Source organism: Dromaius novaehollandiae, chromosome 14, assembly GCF_036370855.1.
Source record: "Dromaius novaehollandiae isolate bDroNov1 chromosome 14, bDroNov1.hap1, whole genome shotgun sequence".
Lineage (NCBI taxonomy): Eukaryota > Metazoa > Chordata > Aves > Casuariiformes > Dromaiidae > Dromaius > Dromaius novaehollandiae.
The window spans coordinates 3,199,554-3,223,171 of record NC_088111.1 but is presented as its reverse complement, the minus strand read 5'-3'; the positions used below and the strand labels follow the sequence as shown (position 1 = coordinate 3,223,171).

At 41.7% G+C, this 23,618-nt stretch overlaps 1 protein-coding gene and 2 long non-coding RNA genes across 3 annotated transcripts; 2 read left to right on the top strand and 1 right to left on the bottom strand.

Moving 5' to 3' along the window:
- Positions 1 to 1,350: 1,350 nt before the first annotated feature.
- On the bottom strand, positions 1,351 to 3,938 carry LOC112980434 (uncharacterized). The gene is made up of 2 exons (XR_003258422.2): positions 3,477 to 3,938; positions 1,351 to 3,004 (listed from the first exon to the last, which is right to left on the bottom strand). It is a non-coding gene; the product is annotated as an uncharacterized LOC112980434 (long non-coding RNA).
- LOC135329917 (uncharacterized) lies at positions 3,001 to 7,357 on the top strand. Its single transcript, XR_010391564.1, has 2 exons — positions 3,001 to 3,261; positions 6,976 to 7,357. It is a non-coding gene; the product is annotated as an uncharacterized LOC135329917 (long non-coding RNA).
- A 79-nt stretch (positions 7,358 to 7,436) lies between these two features.
- Positions 7,437 to 23,103, top strand: PRPSAP2 (phosphoribosyl pyrophosphate synthetase associated protein 2). The gene is made up of 12 exons (XM_026095224.2): positions 7,437 to 7,568; positions 9,739 to 9,858; positions 10,461 to 10,611; positions 11,747 to 11,799; positions 11,923 to 11,989; positions 12,917 to 13,089; positions 14,038 to 14,153; positions 17,487 to 17,542; positions 19,933 to 20,081; positions 20,991 to 21,061; positions 21,761 to 21,907; positions 22,429 to 23,103. Exons 3-12 carry the CDS (start codon positions 10,493 to 10,495, stop codon positions 22,585 to 22,587), a joined length of 1,110 nt encoding a protein of 369 aa, XP_025951009.1. The 5' UTR covers positions 7,437 to 7,568; positions 9,739 to 9,858; positions 10,461 to 10,492; the 3' UTR covers positions 22,588 to 23,103.
- The last annotated feature ends 515 nt before the right edge of the window (positions 23,104 to 23,618 follow it).

Genomic DNA, 23,618 nt, shown 5'->3' with positions numbered 1-23,618 from the left:
TTCCAGCTAGAAAGCTGCTGTGGAACCTCATTGCTCTGATGGCTGGAAAATCTCTGACTTCCAGCCTAAATTTATGAATTTAGACATACTTCACTATTCTGTGTAGCTGACATTACTGAGCAGGAGCTGTCATCTGTGCAAGTTAGGGATTGATTATGGGTCTGCTGGGCAGTGCAATATTAAATGAAGGTCATGATCCTACCGGCATGTACGTACTTAACCTTAAATTCATGAAGAATTGTGCTGAGATCAGGGAATGTAACAACACCATTTGTATGTCAAGCATGAGCGAACTGAGAGATTTACCCTTTGCCACAAATTTCTGCCTGTCATCCAGATAAAACTGCAATGTTTGCTATGCAGCATGCAACTCGGAGGCTATTTACTTGTTCCTGGTGGTAAACTATAGCAACGATTGCGGTGTCAAGGTTGTGCACACCAGCATTTGCTCTCTCTGGTTTTCCTCATCTGCTTACAGAGCTCATATAATTCCTTGTGACAAGAGCCTCTGAGACCTCTGGACTTGACCCTTGGCCTCCTGCCCTGCCTCCCTCATCACCCTGGCACCCTTGAAGACAAGGATTTTAAGCATTAACCTAGTTTGAGGTAGGAAAGAAAGCAATTTGCTGGGTCATTTGGACATCCAATGTGGGTATGGGGTTCCCATGGGACAACATGAGTTAACCAAAGCAGAGACTGTCAGTGTGGTCTAAGGCAAGTAACTCAGCATCAGTGCACACAGGTGTCCCTCGCCTCCATGTCCGTGGCTGGACGGGTGGGATAACACTGATTTTAGAAAGCCCCAGGGGTGCCGGCAGGCTGAGCAGGTGTGACTGTTCTTAACAGGTAGCGTTTCTCCAAGCCACAGGCCGACGCTCATGATTCAAGACCAGCAGCATCTCTGTGCAATAGGTATTCCTGCTCACTGCTTGCAGGGTGCTGAGCTCCCTGGACCGTTCTGCAGGGAGCCAAGCCCCTGCACTGCTCCTCGGCTTGGTGACTGCAAGTACCTGGGACCTTGCAGGCCAGGAAATGGGGGATACCAGTCTCAGGGCAAGGTGTTTCTTTTACTCATATACATCTCATCTGGAATATAGCAGGTAACGAACCTGCAGTGAACATCTCCCAGGCATCACAGCCAAGCCCCATGACCACCTTTCACACAGCAGCTCTGTTTCAGGGGCTAAGCCCATTCAGCTCCAGGGCAGAGACTAAACTTTCTTCTCTCTCTCTTGCAATATCCCTCGCAGAGGTTGGCTCTACTCTAAGTGGCATATTATTACTGCTAAACAAAATAGGGTGTCTTCATAAAACTGAATGTCTCCTTGCATGACAGGGAAGGGACTTAGAAAGCTTTGAAACAGTCATTTATAAGAACACTTGCCAAAATAAAAAGAGGGGAAGAAAAAGGGAAATTAGTTTTATCAATGGTAACCAACTGTTCACGGCCATCACTGTGTTAACAGGATGCACTCGAGATAGAAATGGTTCTGTCATCCAGAGTCTGGTCCCTAGTCTTTATGCAATGAGAAACTGTGCTGATATCAGCATGGGTTTAAGCTGCCAAGGGACTGGTTCCAAGATAAATCTTCCATTGTGTTGAGTTCTCTCACATTCAGACTCTCATTATCACAATGGCCCTCATTCCTAAGTAGAAGGCAGGCGATTCATTCTCCCTGGTATTCATGTTTGTAACGTGCTTCTCCAGAAAAGCTTGAATGAAAAAGGAGAAAACGTTTTCCAAAAGCGTGCAAATATTCCAAAAAAGGTTGACTGTCTCCTTGGCAGCTCTGCCCCTCTCTGACGCAGCTTTGTTTTCAAGGTTCCTGCAGATGCGATCGCAGGGGTGGTGCTGGGCTGCTGGAACAGTCTGAACTCTGGGTGTTTGCAGTCATTGAGAAACACATCTGATCCACTGCCCTGACCAGCGTGACACCCCGATTGGTGCCGCCAAGGGGCCGTTCCCCGCGTGTGCGTAGGAGTGGACAGCCCAGTTTATACAAGCAGAGGGCTGGGATGTACAGAACCATTTGAGGGCATGCTGGGTTCAGGCTGTGCAAGGGGAGAGTCTTAGCAGAGAGCAGAGAGAATAAGCAAGGTTTGATAGTGGTAGTGTTTGGTGTGAATTAGCCGACCGGAGTCAGCAGTCTGATGAGCTCATTAATGCTTTGCTGTTGGGCAAGGTTTATATAGTATGACTAAGATGTCTTGGTGAAGAGCTCAGCAAGACGTGGCAGGTGATTTTTGGTGAGAAGCTTTGTCATGGTGAGCCCTCGGGCGGAAAACCCTGCAGACCGTGGCACCTTAGTGCAGAAACGGCGCTGCCCGGAGCTGCGGCCCAGAGCTGTCCTTCAAGGAAGGTAGCAAGGAAAGGTGGTCCTTCACTAGCTGATGTCGATGGGAAGAATTCTGTTAGGCCAGTTCCAGTGAGGGAAGACAGACGTCTGTATGCTGAAAAGAGAAAGTTTGTTGGCAGAATCCAGTTAGAGCATGGTTGTATCCTGTCCTGATTCAATCATAGGTCTAAATGACACCTGACCAGTGCTACAGTTTTGGCTGGAGCAGAGTCTAGCATGATGGTAAGGATGTTCTTAGATCTTTAGCACAAGAGAAAATAAACATGGTATTTTAATCATAATGAGGGATAACCATGGTGTAACTGAGTCTGTGATACAGCTGTTTCTGTAAGACAGGATCTTAGACAAGGATGTAACAAGAATCTCAAGGAGTTTAAGCCTGGGGCACGTGATGGCATGCAGTAGGTCCTTGACAGCAGTGGATCATTGTTGTGCCTGGCAGTTCTACAGTGAAATCCACGGAGGTTTGTTTTGGAGAGCACTTACGTCAGGGAACTCAACAAAAGCTGTTGCTGCCTTGCTCTGAAAGGGAGAGAACAGCAGATGACTCGAGCTGGGAGAAGCTGCAGAGATATCGGTGAGGAAACCAGCTGACGAGGACATGGCAAGCAGTAGCTCAAGAGGAGAAGGTACTTTCTCCTTGGGATCTGGAGGAGAGCAAGGAAGCAGAACGAGGGCTCAGAATAGTGAAGAGGAAAGAACAGAGGATGCTAGATGCAGGGGAGGAAAGAGTGGAAGCTGAGACAGCACTGAAAGTACTAGCAGCACAAGGGTGGATGCAAACGAATGGGAGGGAGATTGGAGCAGGTGAGGAAGTTCTCATTAAGGAGAACTTAATGAGACTATAAAAGCCTGTTGTGAAGCCTAGCAGTTCCCATGCATTTCCTCTCTTGAAACTTTCCTGGTGAGTAAAATTTTTAAGTGTCCCACTCTCATTCTCAGGGAGTGGACTTGCAAAGGACAGTGGATGGGGGTCTGAGAGCAGAACCTCCTCCAGACCTTGCTGCAATTAGGCAGGAAACTGTAAGGCAAGTTAGAGGATTGGTATTGGTAAAAAGTTGCTCTGTGACAGAAAGATGTTGGTAATAGCATTCGTAAGCAACGCAGGCCAAGCCTTACCTGGTTCTCTGCAGGCTTTTTTGGTGTAGCAGCTGGGAGAGGGTCATCCTGCCCTCCAAAGTGGCTGTGAGAGTTTACCTGTGACTGCTCTCAAGGGTCAGCCCTGCTCAGTGGCAGACTAGGAAGGGAACAGGGTGCTCTTTGCTGAGTGTACTTTGGTCTTTCCCTATGCTTCTCCCAGGTTCTGCTTCACTACACTGGGCAAAGTTGTACATAAAACCTTTTTTTATTCCCCCCACTCTCTCTCTCTCTCTGTGCAGCTGTGTATGCAAAGCATGGGTTCTTTTCTTCTGTACTGGGTGAATTCTGCTTTAAATATGTAAGCCTGCTCTGTAGTGCCCCACAAATAACTCAAGCCTGCTCTGTATGTTCACTAAACACCTGAACACGGCATGACGTGCGCTCATCCCCTCTGTTTTTAGAGGAGATGTAGCTTAGTGCAGTAATGCAGTCAATGGCAAGTCACACTAGGACCTAGTAGGTAAGACTGAGAGCAATGGGGTGTTTGATACTAACTGTGTAGCTGTTCAGTTTCTCTAAAATGACACAATTTCAGTGTCCAGTTAAACTGCTTTTGTCTAAAGGAGAATCAAAGGGCAAACCATATCTGTAAACAGAAAGTGACTGAATATTGCTCAGATTTTGCAGGCCAGAACTGCACTCAAACAAAGGAAAGGCAATATCAGAACAAAGCAAAAGATGCTACTGCTAGGTCTTGTTTTAGGGCAGTGTTTATTGCAAAGCCGTGCCCTCCATCTGGCTTGAGACATGCGTCTGTGCAGTGACCTGTTAAACGCTGGCTATCCCAGCAAGTCTCTCGCTGCTTTGTTTGAAGCCTGGCAGGAGACAGCCCTGTGCCCATGCCGAAGGCTGGCGCGGTGGATCTGTTAATCCTTTCAGACTGATGCGGAACTGAGAGCACTGCTAGAAACAGGAAAACAAATTGAACTCAGTGAGTCTTTCAGTCAAAGTCGCATGACTCAGGCACCGAGTCACTCTGATACAGTAATATTCTATTTCCTGCAGACAGCTAAGCCATGCTGAGGCAGTAATATTTGCTAAAACAATTAGAGAGTGCTGTCTACTTACATAGCCCTTCACATAGATAAGATGTGGTCTCTGCTCTGGGGCTTTTTCTAAGGCACTCTGGTTCCCTAAAAGTGGGGAATATTATTTTTCCAGATCCCTCCCCAGTGTGGGGAAGAAATGACAAAATGACTCCTCCCTCCCTTGATTCAGAAATATATTTATAGCTGTTGTCAGTTCTGCCTCCCTAGCTGGACAATATCCAAGTCAACATCTTCTGGAAACCAGGCACAGCCGCTTCCAAGGCAAGGAAGCCAGAGCCCGGGGAGGGAGGTGGTATCCTGCTGACCGTGCCCTGCAGAACATGTTAGTGGGCTTGGAGAGGCTATGCAGGGCAGGGGATGCTTTCAGGATGCTATGTATGACCAGTCGTTGGGAGAGACTAAACCTGCTCATAGGGCTCTGTTAGGATCGAGTCAAAACAGCTCTCTGGGGTTCCATGTTTGATAGCTCTCACTGTCAGGTGAGGTTTTAACACCCACCTTTAAAAAATAAAACCAACCCTGGCTGGACAGTGATGGATGGAGCTTAGGGAGGTTGCACAACAGTAGCATTTGTCTTCTGGCAGGTGATGGATGTAGGCTGTCGTCCAGCCAAGCACTGGATGAGCAGTGCCCTTCACCTTGGCTGGATTTGGTGCGTTTTGTGCATGCTTCTGCTTGCTGGCACTAAATCTGGATTCTGGTTCTCTAAAGCAGCTAATGCTACTAGTAACAACAAATCTCTGTGAGCCAGTATATTCACACCCAGCAATTTTTCCTTAAATGATTGCTAATTGGATCATTATATAGGAAATAAAATCTGGGTGCTCATTTTAGAGCAGTTATTTGCTTAATGCTTAGCACTTGGATAGCATATTATAAAATTAGCAAATCCCTCTCTCCCTTGGGAGCTGAGTTTTAAACTTAAACCGTACTGATCAGGAAAACAGAGGCGGGGAAGAAATTAATCGACTTGCCTCAAAAAAACAAAGGCAGTAGCCTTAAAAAGGATCAGAAGACAGAATCTCTACTTCCTAGTCCTGTGGTTTGCTTAAGAAATGTCAGGAATTTGGGGCAGCATGAATCAAATAGTCAGCAAATCTGGGTGCCCTGGGGTATTAAAAAATGCTTCTAGAGAGAAGTTGCTAACTGTATTATGGGTCAGTGCTTCAACGTGTGCCATTTCTAGCTGTTTTGCCTTAACCTGCTTTGCCATATTAGCCTGTAGTAAAATCCTGCACTGAAAGACTTACGCTAAGGGTGAAATCTTTGCTTCTCTATGAAAGAAGCTATTAAAACCTCATGTGCAAAAAACCAACAACACAGCAGGGTCAATGAACCCAGACTGACTTTGGAAATGCAAGCCTATAAACAGAAAAACACGGACGGGGAATATTGAGGGTGGTGAGGAGGTAAAAGAAGTCTGTTCCCTTGCATTTAGCAGTGTAAATCAGAAAAGAGTCCATTGCAGCACTGCATCTCCGAGTGTTCAAACAGGCTCACAGCCTCTCTGTTCACATACTTTGAACAGATGTTTCTGCTTTGTGTGAGTGCTACAAGTGGTGAACTCTACATCTGGCAGCTGCTCAGTGGCTCCAGGTTAAATTGCTCTCTTGTCTCAATTCAGACTGAATTGAAAGTAGGAGACAATCGTTTAAGTGGTGGAATGTGAGAAACAATAAGCAGGTATTGCGAAATATGGGAAAAAACACTGTGATGTGAAGATCTAAAAGGGAAAATCCAGCCCATAATGGCAGAAACTGCATTTTCAAAATGCAAAACTCAGTGCTGTCCCTTTGCAGGCCCGTTTGGTGGAAAGTCCTGGCAGCTGGGGCTTTTTGTCCCCTTTCAGGGTGGGGCCAGCACAGACAAGGATCCTCTTGGGTGCCCAAGGTCTTGCTCCAGCCAGCCCAAAAGTGAGCAAGGATAACTGACTGTCATGACAAAAGCTGCAGCAAAGAGCGTACGACTTGTAACTTCATAATAAATTTGGATCTGTGTATAATAGAATGCTGTTTATCTTGGGCATGCTCAAAAGCATAATTTACTTTAAAATACCTTATAGCTACTGTGTTACTGAAACCCACAGTGCTTATATACTTATTTTCTTTGCGGGGTGGGGTGGGGACAGCAACCCTTGGCATGAGTTTTACTCACCTGAATCCAGGCAGGATGACTGTAACTGTCTCAGAACAATGAAAGTATGCTTTTCTTATCATTGCTGTCCTGTGCTAAACACAGGCTTTTAAAAAGTGACCAAAAGCAGCATCTCACTGCAAAAAGATGTCAAATACATTTTCATCCAGTCTGAGCCAAATACATTGCAAGGAGAGCCCTGAAAGGGGATTCCAGACAAACTGGATGTACTTTTAACGTTATTTATAAAGAAGTGAGAGACCCCAGACTCATTTTTTTTCTATTTTACTTTCCAGAGCAACTTCCTTCTATACCAGGCCTGCCAGATGGAGGGCAAAGCCCAAGGTGTGGAGGCTGCAGGAGGCTCACAGGGAAACCAGGTGTGGGGCCCCTGACCCAGCCCCTGTGGATGCCTTCCACCAGCCGCCGTGGGCCCCTCACGGCGCCTGGACGGGGCGAGGCGGCTCTGAATTAGGCCCCATGAGGCCATTGCCCAGCCATGGGCTGCTTTCAAGAAGGTGAAGTTGTGGGGCTGGCCCCCACCTCCCGCCAGGACCGCGCCCTGCATCCCCTGCTTCCCCGCAGCCATTCTGCTTGGACGGGAACCCCAAATTCCCCTTCTCCCCCCTCTCCCCGGTCCCTCCCGCCTCGCCCGGGCCAGGGGCCAACATGGCGCCGGCGGCGGCTCCCCCCAGCCCCGCCGCGCGGGAAAGTGGTGGGGGGAGGAGGGCGTGGCCTGGCGCCCGCGCCCGCCCCCCCCCACCCTCGCGCGGCGCCGCCATCTTGCAAGCGGGTGACCGGAGGGGCTGAGCTCCGCCGCGGCCTCCGCCTCTCCGCTGCCCGCCGGCCGGGCCGCCTTCTCCCGGGGCCGGGGGGCCGGAGCCGGCAGGTAAGGCCTTCACGAGGCGGCCCGCCCGTGGGAGGGCAGCCCCCTCCTTCCCCTCCCAGGGCGCCGCTGCCTGGGGAAGAGGCTCCACGCCGGCCCCGCGGGGGAAGGGGGCGGTGCGGGGGGCCCCTCTCCCCCCATCTCCCGGGAGGAGGGCGCTGAGGTACCGGGGTGCCGGGCAGGGCCCCCCGCCCGGAGCAGCTGGAGGGAGGCGCGGGGCGGCAGCGGTCTGACCGCGGGGGCAGCGCGGGGTTAGTCCCCCCCGGGGAGAACCGCCTGCCTGGGGAGGCGGCTGAGGTGGTGCAGCCTCCCCCTCCGCAGCCCGCGGGGGCCTGTTCTGCCCGGCCGTGCTCGTACCGGGCAGTCGTTCTGCCTCTGCTTCCCGCCGCCGTCCCCGGGGGCGCGGAGCCCGTGGCGGTAGGGCCTCGTGTGCAGCCCAGAGGAGGGGCAGGAGTTCCCGGGCTGCAGCCCGCGCTGGTATGTGCTTTCCCCAAACCTCATGTGGGCCTGGAGGACTTGCCCACCAAAACCGGGGGATTATGGCCCCACTTACTCGTGTGGGGTCGTGTCTTTGCCCATCTAATAAAGCTCGTGAGCTTGCTGTCATCCCAGCACGTGCTTCGAGGCTGATACACCAATATTACTCTGAGAGCAACTTCTTCCCCCCCACAAACGCTGTAGCCCACTTGTTGCTGCTGCAGCATAACCATAGGGCAAGACTTTCCTGTGGACATGTGGAAAACTGAATCTTCAGTGTTGCTCACAGATATGTTAGTGTCTTACTGTGGGGTAAAACACATCCTGAACAACAAATGGGAGACAGCAGCTCTTGCCTTTCAGCAGATCTCTAATTCCCCTCAGTTTCCTTATCTGTGGAAGAAAGAAAGTAACCTAAGTGTGTGTGAGGGAAATAGCCTCTTCAAAGCACCATATAAATATTTGCAGTAATATTTGTAAGCTGTGTCTATATTGCTCCCATCTAATGACACAGGAAAAGTGCTTTCAGGTATTGTTCTGAGAGCTAAAAGCCTGTATCAAGGAAACATTTGTAGCATGCATTTGTGATGCATTTAAGATGCATCTTTAACACCACTATGAATTTTTGGCAGATGATGGCAAGTTAACAGCTGGGAGTTGTGGAGAGTAATTGGAACAGAACAAAAGAAACACTAGCTGATAAAGGGAATTAGGTTTTTATTACAAAATGTGTTGAGACTACTCCCTTTAAATTGTTGGGTACTTTGGGAGGGATATAGTTGAAATTTCAACTATGTCTGTTGCTGTACTGCCATCTAGGATTCAAACATCAAAAAAAATTTTTTTAATGTTTCAGCTGGAGGCAAAGACTGCAAGGGTTAGGGTATTGTTTTAGCTGTCCACTAGGTTCTAGTAGAGTCAAACATCTAGGCATTAAAATTGCTGTTGCCCATTTTGTCCCTGTTTGTGCTTTCTCTGCATTTTGGAAACTTTGATCATGGGCGGATTTTGATTCAAAGTAGTTGAGCATAGTGTAGTCTCTTCGTGGAGAGTTTCATTTATAGGAAGTTCTTGACTTTACCTTAGCTCTTAATTGAGAATGAATCAGTTTTTGTCAGTAGGTCAAACTGGGCAAGAGTATGTCTAGCTGCAAAGATGGGCTGAATGACTTTCTTTTGATAAAGCTAGCCAGCTGCTCCTGTCAGTATGACAACTGTTATTTTTCTTTCTGAATGCTGTTTTGGAGTACTTAATAGTTGGCATGCTGTCAGTTTTTTAGAACAAATTACATATGACTGTTAAATAACTGTGTTTTTCAGTAGGGAAATGTTTGTCAGGGAATAATGTATTGATTAATTTTAATTTCTACTTTGTTTTGACTTATGCTCCTGGAATTTGATATTTTCAGTCCCCTACATAATGCTAAAAAGCACCATGAAGGATTGGACTACTTATATGTAAGAAGGGTTATACTTTAAAATTGTTAGCTGCATGCTACTGAGGTCAGTGGCTGCTGGTCAACATGATTGTTTCTCTTATTTGAACAAAACGTTATTTTGGAAGAAGGCATATGAAAACATAATCTTTCGGAATGGGAATAAAAAGTGAAGAACCTTGATGGGATTAGTGGTTTGTGCCTTTATTTGGAAAAAAAATGCCTAAATTTCCTCTCGATATTTTTCTCCTGTTTCCATAGGAGAAATATTAGTATCAAAGAATGACAACAACTACTTCACCAAGTGGATGCATTGTGCAAGAGGTCATTATTTACAGCTACCAACTTTATTGAACTCTTCCTTACATTCCATCCTTATTTGTAAGTTTATAATTTATTGCAAAACAATGGGAAGATGCACGGTTTTGTAAATAGACTCTTCTAGTCAATTTAGCAGAGTGCCAGGACAACAAGAGCTCCTCTGTTTTGCTTAATCTTGCTGATAACTGGCTTTGTGATCCTGAAGCAGTCATTAAATCTTGCTCAGCTCTTCTGGAAAGTGAGCTGGACAAGCTGATGGAAAAGATAGTCTATGTTATCAGATGACAGTTTGAGGAAAACAAAACATGAATCAGCTGTATTGAAGTGAGGTTGTCTAGTGGGAGCTTATGGAAATCTTTTAGGGAACATTCTACTGGAGGCTGTGTAAGGTTTGGGGGCAGGAGAAGGAGGGCAAAGCTGGCTGAATTTTTTTTTTTTTTTTTTTTTTTGGTCATGTTGTTAGGTATACTGGGCTAGGTCTGTAAAGAGTACTGTAAGGATGTCTTCATGGCATTATAAAAAATAATCATAGTAACTACTAAAGATGCTGGAGAATTCAGGCTTATGAGCAACTCTTCACTCTCTAATCATAGAATAATTGTCTTTCTGTTTTTGTTTGGTTTTTAATGTTGTGGCTTTAATAGACCTCTGATCTCTTACAGTCTTTTAGAAGTTGGAAGACAACGTAGGTTTGATGTTTTGTGTGCCATCAACTGAAATTGGGGCCATCATGAATATAACCAAGGGTGGACTGGTACTGTTTTCAGCTAATTCAAATTCCTCATGCATGGAACTATCAAAGAGGATTGCTGAGTAAGTAAAATCTGCCAGCAGGGCAGCTTAATATCTTGTTATTATTATGATGGGAGTTGCTTTGCTAAAGACTGACTTTTTTTTGGCGTTTTATCACAGTTACCTAGGAAAATTGCTACTGTTTACACTAACTCTTCTAGATGTTCTTGTACTGTATTGTGGAATGTATTTCAACAGATCAATAACAAAGAAAATCACTCAAGTTTAAATTGTTCAATTGTTCAATTGTGATTGGCTGTAGTATGATTTAGAGAACATGTGGCAAAAATTAATGTTTGGATAGTGTTAAATAATCATGGCAGAAGTAATTCATCATTTTCTTATTTTCCTTGTGTAGCTTCCTTAGAAGGCAAAGCTGTATTCATCCTGTTTCTCATATATTTTAGATGGAGGCACTTGCTTCGCTTTAAATGCATGAATAGCTTCAGCAGAGCTTAAGTAAATGTTTACCTTGCTAGTATAATGGTATTAGTATGCATAATATCATCAGAAATATTGCATATGATAGGTTTCTTCCTGAGACTTATGTAGCTTAAGCTTGATAGAGACAGGAGGAGAAAGGAGAGCTCAAAGGAACTGAAGCTATGCATTGCAAGGACGTGGACATATGTGCATGCTATATTCTGTTGTCTCCTTTTTTTAAATGATGCTGTTCTATGCTAACATAGTGGAAAAAAACCCTACAAATTAGTCTGCTGTTATTCATTGAATAGAGCTTTCTAATGTTTACTGTTCATGCTAGATTGGTATTTCTTCTAAGAAAAAGAATTATTTAAAAGCAGTCTTGTAAGCATTGTGCATGTTTATATTGAGATATATTTTTTTTATATATGTGTGTGTATATATATATATTAAAAAAAAGAGAAATACAAAGAGAAGTACATAGTTTAATAATCCAGTATTTTTATTCTGTTGCTCATTCTTCTGAGCTTGACTTGGAAATGGGTTTAGTTTAACTTGTAGTGGAGCTTCTGGAAAGTGTGGATACTTTGTTAAGAGATTTCCAGTATAACTTTTGTTTTGTTTTCTCTGTGAAATGTAGCCTTTTCACAATTATTGTGTTGTATGGGCTTTTCATTTGCTTTGGCCTTCATTTTCACATACTGACTTCTGTTTTTCTTTTACGCTTCTGCAGGCGCTTAGGAGTTGAAATGGGGAAAGTTCAGGTTTATCAGGAGCCAAACAGAGGTGAGCATTTAATTGGCAAAACTGGAAACTTATCTAAGTAGGATGTGGACTTATTGGCTATCCGTTTCTTAGACTCTGTTGCATTTTGCTCCTGTGAATCTCACATGTTTCTTTTCTTGGCAGAAACAAGAGTGCAGATCCAAGAGTCTGTGAGAGGAAAGGATGTGTTTATCATCCAGACAGTTTCAAAGTGAGTAACTGTTTGAAGATGCTGCACTAGCATTTTGACATGGACGGTCTGTAAGAATGCCTCTGTTTCAATTCTTCTTTGCCTTTTTGTGTATGGTATGCGATAATAAACTTAGCTTATAGAGGCTTCTCTCGCTCGCTCGCGCGCGCTCTCACACATGTTCACAGAGAAGACATAAGTCTAACCTGTATTACTTTCAGTGAAAATTTCAGTGAAAATTTTCCCTGGGGGTCTCTGCATTCTCTTGCTCAGTGCATTCCCTTTAAATTCTTGCCATGTTAGCTACCCCAGGTTCAGCACTGTTACAGACTTTTAAATGTAGGAGGACTATTTTTTTAGGCAATGGGTCCCATCATTCATAAAACAACTTTCTTCTGGTGTGAAAAGAGCTTTACAAATGCAAGGGATTTTTCTGATTTTTAGTAGTAACAGAAATATTATGCCTCTTAGCTGATGACCAGTTGTCAGCTTAAAAAAAAAGAAAAACCTCATTTTTTTTTTAATTTGGAGCAGAAAATAGATGATAGTTGCTAAATAGTTAGCCTCCTGTTGGCTTGAATGGTAGAAGACTATGTTGTATAGTCTTTTTTTTCCTTCACAGTAGAAGTAGATGTTGGAGATAATTTATGGTCTAGTTTGTTTTAGCAGCGTGCTATATTATTAAAAGCCTGAAAATGGTGTAACAAACTGCTGAGTTACCCAAAGAATTAGTGGAAACAATGATGGTGTGTAATTTTAGTGAAGAATTAAAATGCTGGGTCCAGTGCACTTGGTCCTCCTGAGGTGCACAAGTGGATCCTTGATAGCTCAGTCACTGTTCTTTATGCTGCACTGGACTGAAGTCCTTGGAGCAGACTTTGGTATTGTGTTGAATTCAGATGCAGAATTTTTATGCATGAATACAGAACTAGACGCTTCTCATTCCAGGGATGTGAATACTACGATCATGGAACTCCTGATCATGGTGTACGCTTGTAAAACCTCCTGTGCCAAAAGCATTATTGGAGTGATTCCTTACTTCCCATACAGCAAGCAGTGCAAGATGAGAAAAAGGGGCTCCATTGTCTCTAAATTACTGGCTTCCATGATGTGCAAAGCTGGTAAGAACGCAGGTTGTTATGAAATAATCAGTGCAATGGGGGTTCCCACTGTCACTTTCCAGATCTGTGCACAAACTGGGACTTTGATTAAGAATAATTGCAAAGTTTTTTGTAAGTTTAAAATCCACATAGAAGGGATGATACAATTAGAGACACTTTTAAATGATGAGTTCATTAAGAATTTGTAACACCCAGTTTAGACTGTGTCCTACTGAGTTGACAGGATGACAGTCTGCTGGACACCTAATGCCTTGGGAGGTGATATTCCTCCACCATAATACCGTTCTTTGCCTTTCTGACACTCTCAGACAGGAGTACTTTGCCATTTTTAGTCTGTTTTGTATCTGTCGAGTGAATTACATTGTATCTATTCTTTATGGTTAAGATGATGTGTGAGAATGCGATTATTTATTTTTACCACCTTCAACACATTTCCTTTCTGCTCCTTTCTACTTGCTACTGTCCCTGGAAAAAAATGGGCAGTTATAATGAGCACTGTGAGATCTGGTTTCTTATTTTGAGAGAGGAAATGTGGGAATTATTAGAATTTGGGCTTATTATTCAGAAATTCAGAACTCCGATACTGGTTAGCTTTGCCAGAGTCCTGCTATGTGGCACAGGATAAATTCTTAATGTGCTTCCATTTGCCATGTGGCATGTAGAGAAAGATCTTACCTGCCTCACTGAGGTGTGGCACTACTAATTATATTATGTAGATTGTTCTGAGGTTCTTTTTTTAAAAGAAGCTATAGAAATCTAGAGCTGTGATAATGCTTGTGTATTTAAGAGGCGCTTATTTAATCTTCTACATTAACTATAGTACTTTTGTTCTCATGCAACTTAGAGTTTGTTCTGAACAAACTTCAGTTAAGTTTAGTAGAGAAATAGTGTGTCTTGTTATCCCTCACTTTTCTCCATGTGCTTCTGTGTGTCTTTTCTTTTTTAAAGGACTAACTCACCTTATTACCATGGATTTACATCAGAAGGAAATACAGGGCTTCTTCAATATTCCAGTTGATAACTTGAGAGCATCTCCATTTTTACTACAGTATATTCAGGAAGAGGTGAGGAAGGCCTACTGTTACTTTTTTTAATTACTCTGTGTCAGGTCTCAAGGCTTCTAATACAAATTCCTACCTATACGAAAACGCATGGAAGGCTAACTCATTTCAAAAAGATTTCTAAAGGGGGAAAAGACATGTTGGGGCAGAGGATGGTATAGTTGGCTTTTTTTTTTTTTTTTTTTTTTTTTTTTCCCCTACAGGCTTAAGCTTTCTTTTTGTGAAGAGCTGGCATTTTCTTATCTATGCTAATGATGCTATTCTGTTGTCTTAGACATAGTCCTTTAATGTTTAAAAAAAAAAAAAAAAGTTGAGGCTTTTCCTGCTCTTGACATCCTCTTCCTTTCCTTTTTCTGACTTCCTTGGTATTCATAGAATGGACTACTTGTGTAGATGTAATTTATACAGCATTATGAAAACATTTTGGAGGTTAGGTTGTAACTATAAGAAATAGCCTATTAATCATAATTTCAGAGTAAGAAGAGATGGCTTCTAGTGAGGAATCCTTCATCTTTCTTGGCTTGAGGAGCTTAGCGTCCGATGTTCTGTACCTCGCTTTCTCCATCTTTGAAATGGGTATTACTTTTTATAAAGTGCTTTCAGGAGTGGTAATGGTAGATTCATATGTGAAAAATGTGCAGTTGATAACTGTAGGTATAAGATGCATATTGTGCCTGTGATTATTATTAATCTGGAAAAAAGCTAATGCTTTTGTCTTGGTGAGAGGAAAATGTGTAGTTCACTGTCACTTTTCAACCCAACCCCTTTCTTTTGATAGGGATATAAATGCCTCTATTCACAAAATCATATATTGGATGTCTTTGTTGTTATGACAGTTTTTGAAACCTGAGTAAGGAATCGCTTACCATTTCAGCGTATTGTTAACTTTGTATTTGGTACAAGAAAATCTTTAACAAAGAGGACAGTAGGACAGAATTCATGGCTCTGACTTTGCCATAGTCATTCATTTTGTTCATACACCGAGATAGAAGTATTGTATGTTATAATCACTTCATAAGTTAAAAGAGGAAAAAAAGTAGAAAAACATATGTGTGGACACAAGGCAAGTTGTGCTTTTGTATTTTGTCTACGGAATTTACTGGATAACAAGATTATGTTCCTGGTTTAGTCTTTAAGCATATTTTGATATTTGAGTTCTTAATGGTTTACAAAGAATTGTTGCAGCTTTAAGTCTGGTACTGCTGTTGCTTTCTAATGATGGTTTTATAGAGAGCTGCTGAATTGTATGTGTGTAGAGACCTCTTCAAAAGAGGACTTCATTTTTTCACTTCTCTGCTTGTTAAAACTAAAGTGACCGAATGTATCCAATCACATGGGGTATATACTCACAAATACCTTTGCTAGCCAGGTGATGTATAGGATGCCTTCCTAAAGGCTGGTGAGAAAGTGCTGCTCAGAAAGAATTTAGTATTCATCTCAAGTTCATGGTGACAGCATGGTTGTTGGATATCCTGCTTTGTGAGTGCCAAAGCACGCAAAATGTTTCAAATGGTGGTTGTAATGGAGTGTATTAGATAGCATGAAATAGAGACCAGCTTGATAAGGATGGAGGTCACTTACTTTCAGTTAAATGGTTTGTAAGACGTTGAGGGCTCGTAGTTGTTCTCTGAGGAGTTTCTGCATAGGTTTTGAAGGGAGTTGTGTGTTTGTTTGGTGTTCTGGGATGAAGTAAGTCCAATCAGTGAAGTTATGTGGTATAAAAATAATTTTGTGATCATCCCTTGTATTCCTAGCAAATGTTTAATATTTAGCGCCCTTTTATCTTTCTTATGTGTACATGTTAATTCCTAGAATGACATAGCTCTTTGCTCCTAGGAATTACTGATGCCTGATTATCTTTCGAATGACATTTATGGCTTTCTGACTTCATGTTTAAAGAGCTTAGAACAAATCTTAAGATTTGGCAGGGGAAAAATATCTGAACGAGATCAAAGCCTCCTTTATGTCAAATGACATGCCCTACCTTGTCCATACCTTCCATTGTGTTAATCTTCATAGCCTGTTATATAATTAAGCGTTTGTAAAGGGCAGTACATGCTGAATTCCCGGTATTATAGGTGGAGTTAGCATTGCTGTTTATTAATGTTGCTTGACATGTCCTGTGAAAAGTTCTCATTTTCAGTTGGTTAGGGCCATGCCAAAATTCATAATGTAAGCAAAAAATTTTCCCATGCCTACTTTGGGTAGAATGCTTCTGGAAAAATTCAGCCAGTGTGGCTTATCTGTTTGAGAATAAGCTTAAGGGAAAACTTAACCTTGCTTGTGTTTAGAAAAGCTAGTATTTCTATGCTTTGGAGGAGCTATGTGATGTCTGATAGGAAGGTGGTGAACTGTATGTCTGGGTACTGTCCCTGGAAATGTGTGACAGATTTGGTTGCATGTATTCAGTAGAGTGTTCAGGCCCTTATCACTGGCATTCCCTGAGGATTGGATCTCTTCCATAGGACTTTATTTGCTGTTGTAACTGATAGTGGCTGTGGACTCTTGCTATGGCGACTGACATAAGAGCAGACAGGTTCTCTCTCTTCTGCTCTTTGTGGCTGCACACATGATCCCAGGGCAGCACAGTGAAAGAAAATGTTGAGTCTGCAAGGAAAGATGTAAGATCAAGTATAAGAGGGGGCACAGATCTGGAGTAGACTACATATAAAGGCTGACTCATGTCTACCAATGAGCCCTTGAAATGAGAACAGACCTTCTTGGGTCTTGCTGCTTTGCTGCTGCCAGCATGCGCAGCATCATTCCCTAGTGCTGCTCTGCTTAAAGATGTTTGACAGCAATGTTAGACTGTTACTCCAGGATCGTCAATGTGGAATTTTTATCCCTTATCCATGTGAGAGGAATCGGCATGATGTGGTGGAGAGGATTTTTTTTTGTGTGTGCTATGAAAAACAACCGGAAACTAGGAACTAAGATGAAATACTGTGTTGTCAGGTGATTAAAGACTGTTGTGTGTATGCACAAGAGTATTTAAGCTGAACAGGAAACTTTAATTCTGATGGTCTCCTGTATATTAATACTAGTCCCTGTAGCTGTAATGTTCTTCTAAAGTGTTTGTGTGTGTGTAATCTGTATATAACATTGTGTTTGTGAAAGGTATGTTTTAAAGTTTAAAAACTGAATTTGCCTAATACCTGGATTTACTGAGCTGTGGACACTGGTCACGTACCATGGATTCTTGAGGTTACTTTCTTATGTTAGGTAAAATGTTGATGCTTAAAATTCTTCTGGCAAAATAAAGTTCTTTGATTCTTACTGAGTTTAAATTTGTCTAAAGGATGTGAAGTAGACATTGCTATCTGTTATTTGCTACAGATACCAGACTACAGGAATGCTGTAATTGTGGCCAAATCACCTGCGTCTGCAAAGAGGTGGGTAAGATCTGCTCTCTTGTGTTAGAGCAGGAAGTCTCTATCATGATTTTTGTTGTCAGGATCAAATAAAGGACTGAGATTCAGTAATCAGAAGGTGCAGCCTTCCAACATGTACCACTTCAACTTTGTCAGATTTGTAGTTTTTAGATCATCACTAAAATCCTAATAAATCTAAGGAGAGTGAAAAACAAAAAACAGGTGAGATAAATCAGTGTAGTGCTTGGAATAAAGCAGCTATTTGATCATCTTATAATGCAAATACACACAAATAAATGTTTTCTGCTATAAATGATGAAAAATGGCTGGAAGTATACCTCCAGTAGTCAGAAGTAGTTGTTTAACATAGTCGCATCTTAGAACATGGACTGATCATATCCTAACTACAGATGATTTACCATCTAGTATGGTAGAACAGGATTTTACGTTAGAGCTGATTTTGCTTGTGAAGTCATTGTTGGCTGAACAGTTGTCCTTAATTCCTGTAGCTTTATGGTTGCCTATACCTAAGCTGTTTGGAATTTCACTGCTTTCAGAAGCTGGTAAAGAGTTGGATGACGATTTAAGAAATACTGTAGTTGCTGTGATGACAAAATAATAATTTGTTGAAAAGTTATCTAGACTTTCATACCAAAGAACTGTGAAACTTTTAAGAAAGGCTGTCATTATGTTATATAGAAAATCAGAAATGCTTTAATTTGTAGGAGTAGTACTTTGCAGTGCTTTTTATGTTGCATCTTTTGTTTTGGCCAACTATTTCACATTTGCTTGTTTTTTGACTGTTTTTCTTTTGTGTCAGTTTTACCTCTTGGGTGTAGGCAGGTGTTCGTTGAAGCATTGTTTGTACCCCTTGAGTAATTATGCGTGCCAGCAAATAGTCCACACATACCATTAACAGATCAGATAAGATGCATACATAACTGATTGATTTGTATAGGAGAGGACTGCAGAACTGTGTTTAGCTTCTTCATATGTATGTGTGAACATTAATGAAGATTATTTGAGGAAGTATGTTGTGTTTGGGAAGGGATGACTGAATGCTTCAGTTGAATCAAGGAATGCTTTTCAGATGAGTGTCTACCTGTGAAAGGAGAGTTTTGCTTGATAGAGTTCAGAATGTTTCTGTGGTTTCTGAGCTCATTTGAAAATGAATAGTAAGTCATTTCACTGTTAGTTGGAACTTTATTCAGTTTATTGCATTTAAAATCCTTATGGTTTCACTGGTAGGATTGTCTTTTAAGTTGTAACTTTTAAGATAAATATGTTCGGAACTATAATTTATGCTGTGTTTTACTACTTGAAACAGTATCCTAATTTTATGCTAACACCGCAAGGCAGAAGATTCTTCAGTTTTAATTAAGAGACCATCATCATGGGTAAATTATCCTCTGAACTTTGAGTGGTTTGGACAGTGAAATGAGGCATAACTGTAAAGGAGATGGTTTAGGCCAGAGGTCTTAGACACTAATTAGAACTAAGTGACTTACTCTGGAGGTGCTGGTTTCGCTTTGACTAGAAGGAGACTAGTTCACTGGCTTAGGTTAGATACTGAAATTTTGGGTGTGAAAAGTTAGGTAAGGGGAATCTTGCTGGATTTTTACTTGCTGTTTTGTACCACTTGGCACCTGGGATACAAGCACTGTCTGAAATTACTGCTTTTCTGACTCTTTTGCTTTCCACCTTCTCCCCTCTCCCACTGATAATTGTGAAGCTTAAACTTTACATAAATTTCTAATTCTAGCTGAAGAAATAGTGCATGGTGAAAGAACTTTTTAGGCTTGCAAAAATTCAAGCTATTTTACTTCAGAGTGGTTTGTCAGGCAAAGTGGTGGTCTGAATTCTCTCTTCTACGGGATCTCTCAGGTTGTGTCAGATTGTCAGGGATTTTGGCTTTTTTAGTGCACATTTTGCTAAATAAATAGGCAAACGCTTGTCTTCTGTCTTCATTTGAATAAATATTTTTCTAATGAATTAAATGTACACGATCCAGACCTCAAGGCTATTCTCAGATTGACTGTTAGATGAGACCTGCTTATGCATGGGATCTCAAGAATGCTGAGGTCTAGGAATTTTTTTTAACTGTTGGGCATTGTTTTGCATGGACACTGAAAAACAGAAGGGAGTAGTCTAAATTGTATGTTTCACAGCATTTACCCTGTTGCTTACAAGGCCAATATGGATACTTTCAGGGTTATTTTGACTCTCACAAGTCTGAGAACAAAATACTAAGGAGAAAGTGGTTTCTTCTGTGCTTTTTCCTAAGTTTTAGGATCATTCCTTTTTTACTCTGAAACTTCAGAAATAAAATGGAAATAGATTAGCATTGTATGTATGTATGGGAATTATATTGTGTAATTATTTTTTAATTTTTTTAAATTCTTCCCTTGCAGGGCACAGTCATTTGCTGAACGCCTACGGTTAGGAATTGCCGTGATTCATGGGGAGGCTCAAGATGCTGAGTCTGACATGGTGGATGGTCGACACTCACCACCTACAGCCAAAAATGTAGCTGCTATTCATCCCAGTTTGGAGATACCCAGTAAGTAAGTTTGTGTGCAAGTGTCACCTATTGGATTTTTGGCGGGGGAAGAGACTATTGAAAAGGAGTGTTTCTTATTAATATGCTAGGAAGAAAAGGTGGCTTTCTGATGCTCTTCGTCCGTGGTGTTGGTGCTAGGCAGTACATCAGGTCTGTGTCCTGTGTAGGAAGAGCTTTGCTATTACAGCCAGTCAGGAGAGGCACAGAGGCCACATATGATACTTAATTTTTCTGTTTGATTTTTTTTCTGGGATTTGGAGCTATAAAACTTAGCCGACAGTGGGATTTTGTGCAGTTGTATCAATGTCATTGCTTGCTGAGTAAGCCTGTTGAATGTGAATGTGACCTATACCTATGGCAGCAAAACTTCTTTGCCCAAACCTATCTTGAATCTTGGTAGAGTGATTGAACTGTCTGCAAGCCACTCAGTTTTCTCTGTAATAAAATTGTAGAAAGAATACAGGAATATTATATACCAGTAAATAGCATGGTTGGTGTATTTTTAGGGGTTTTACCAAATGGTACGAAGAAATTCAAATTCCTGCCTAAGCCTTGAATGAGAGCCTTGAATTTTTAAACTTTTACTGTCCAGATTGTGTGAGTTATGTTGAAAACACATGTACCCCTCACACCCTTATTCTTAGGACCGTTTCAGTGGGACTATGTATAGGTTAAGAATTGGGGCATAAATGCATGTAATTAATACTTTTATACATAACTGATTTTTTAAACTTAAATCTTGCTGCTTTCCCCAGTAGAACTGTGATGACTTAAATAGTTGCTGCTCTACTTCTTTTTCTATAACACTGGCGACCCACGCAAAGCAGACATTTCCACAGTTGAAGTATATTGCCTAAATGTTCTCTTTTTTCCTCTCTTTCTTATTTAAAAAAAATTGCCATTAATCAGTGCTGATTCCAAAGGAAAAACCGCCCATCACGGTTGTTGGAGATGTAGGAGGAAGAATAGCCATCATCGTGGTAAGTGAGATGCCATGGCTTTTGATAAAATTGTATTAAAGCACAGAAATCAAGTACTTGTTTGCCTTTCAACAGCTAAACTTTGGTTAATGGTGGGCCTTGGTATTGTGTTTTTATACCATGAGGCAATATTCTGCATATTTACTGAAGCTGATTGTATGAAATATAAAGCTAAAAAGCAGCATTCAGAACTTGGTTCTATTGAATGGGCCTGATGAAACTCTGTTCAAGTGCTTCCCTAAAGGTGAGGAGTTTCATTTTGGGTTTATACATCAGATCGGAGGAGAAAGACATCATGTATGCTTATAATCTGTGAATTAGAAATGCAGGTGAAGTAGAAATTGGTGCAGTGTTACAGTCTGCTTTGAAGGAATAGTAATCTCTGGGCTTTTAATGGAAAAGGACAATATATGTGTTTGGCTTTTGAACAAGAATTGTTTTGTTTTTTTTCACTCCTCTTCCCCAATGGACACCCCCCCGCCCTTAGTGTTGCAGGCAGTTTTGCACATTTCTGCTTTCCTGCTCTTCAGCATTTGCCATGCAGCTCAGGTGCCTGAAGGATAGCCTCAATAAAAATGTCCATTTTGCATTGGATGTAAACTGTTGTATTTGAAAAAGATTTAATGTCACTCTGGGTGTGCTATGTTGTTATTTCTGAGGACACATTGAATCTTCGCTGACCCAATCATATTTTGACAGGATGACATTATAGATGATGTTGACAGCTTTCTTGCTGCAGCTGAAACCCTGAAGGAAAGAGGGGCCTACAAAATTTTTGTAATGGCCACACATGGCCTGCTATCTTCAGATGCTCCCAGGCTGATAGAGGAATCTGCAATTGATGAAGTAAGTGTGGATTCCAAGTTTCTAAACAAAATCTTTTTTTTGCAAGCAATTTTCTGCTGGCTTGATTCTTAAAATGTGTTGGCGTTAAGAGTATAGCTGGGTAGTTCTTTGGTTTATGCTTTCTTACCATTTAATTGTACGTTAGAATCTTAGCATCTGTGCATACTTAAACTACAGCAGTGAGACGATAGGAAAGTGGATGAGATGTCTGCCAGTTTGGCAGTCTGTCATTTCTTTCAGTGTGGGTGATACTTATGTACTTTCCTTTCGATTTATGTGACAAATGGAAGGAAGGAAAGGTGGTGTCATTAGTATGTGTAGATGTATGAAATCCTATATCAATGACTGACTTCCCAAAATTTTTATCCTGACGGAGTAATGTAAAATCTTGTTCTGTATCAGCAAGAGTAACTTTCACAGTATCTGATGAGTAGACATTCCCTTTCACGGTTCTAACGGGGGAGGGAGGAAGCATAAGGGAGCTACATCTTTCTGATGATTTTTTTTTTTCCTTTCTGTAGGTTGTTGTTACAAACACAATTCCACATGAAATACAGAAACTCCAGTGCCCTAAGATCAAGACTGTGGATATCAGCATGATCCTCTCAGAAGCCATTCGCAGAATCCACAATGGGGAGTCCATGTCATACCTCTTCAGAAATATAGGACTGGATGATTAATGATTCTTTTTATTCTAAAGAAGCACCCCGGGCCAAACTGGAAGCAAATGGATAACGAGCTGTGAAGCATCATGCTTACCTTAATATTTCAATTGAGCCACTTTTTGTTTTCTTTTGGTTTAAATATCAAGGTAGAACAGATTCTAAGAGGTATTTTTTCTTTGCAGTTTTTTTTGGGCGGGGTGGGGGGGGTAATAAACCTTTTACAGAAAATTGTTCCAGTTGCTTTTAGATTAGTTGCATTATATACATGACCAGAAAAAAACACTTGAGGCAAGAATTTGGCTTCTAATTTAAGCATTCCTTTTCCAAAGCTGCTTGCTACAAGTGCTATAAAGATAATAAAATGAAGTGACTGTATCATATTTGCATTTTAAAAGCCAAAAGGGTTGTACTGTTGTATGCAGTTAAGTGATTTTGTAGGAATGCTTTTATAGAAAAGCATATGAAATATGCACCTGTATTTATTTTCTGCAATGAAGAATAAAGATCTGTTTTGTGTGAGCTTTTTAAAAATGTTTGTATAATAGTTGCTTGTCTTCTGAAGTGTGTTCCTTCTAAAAATTATTTGCAGGCATTACATTATTGAAAGAAATCAAGGGGCAAATTGATTCTTGCATGCTATTTATTCCTTTGGAATACAAACAGGATTCCTGCTTCTTGGCAGTAAGGAAACTAAGATGCTTTTTGCTTGTTGTTTATAATGAAACACTTGCAGAGAGGCTGCTTTTCCCTAACACTGTTTCTCATGGTCACTTTTGGACCTCCCTCTTGCTGCTGAGCCATCTTGCAACAGGCAAGAAACAATCTTTCACTAGCCAGTTTCATGTGCTGTCACAGATATGTTGCATTAGGTTAGTTGTAATTCATTAGTTATAATGTGTTTCCAGTGTGCCTATTTGACTCTTGTTTTCAGACAGTTGTGACTAAATTTGCCTATACTTTATTAAGCATGAGTCAGTGGCACAGCCCCAAGAAACTAATTCCTTCTAGATATGTGTTTTTGCAGTTTGCAGGTGTGGTAATAGGTA

What these genes read in the sequence shown, in the direction of transcription:
- PRPSAP2 (XM_026095224.2), top strand. Translation starts at nt 10,493, where the DNA reads ATGTTTTGTGTGCCATCAACTGAAATTGGGGCCATCATGAATATAACC. An exon ending in TCACCTGCGTCTGCAAAGAG is followed by an intron (nt 17,543 to 19,932) that starts GTGGGTAAGATC and finishes CTTCCCTTGCAG; the next exon opens with GGCACAGTCATTTGCTGAAC. An exon ending in GAAGAATAGCCATCATCGTG is followed by an intron (nt 21,062 to 21,760) that starts GTAAGTGAGATG and finishes ATATTTTGACAG; the next exon opens with GATGACATTATAGATGATGT.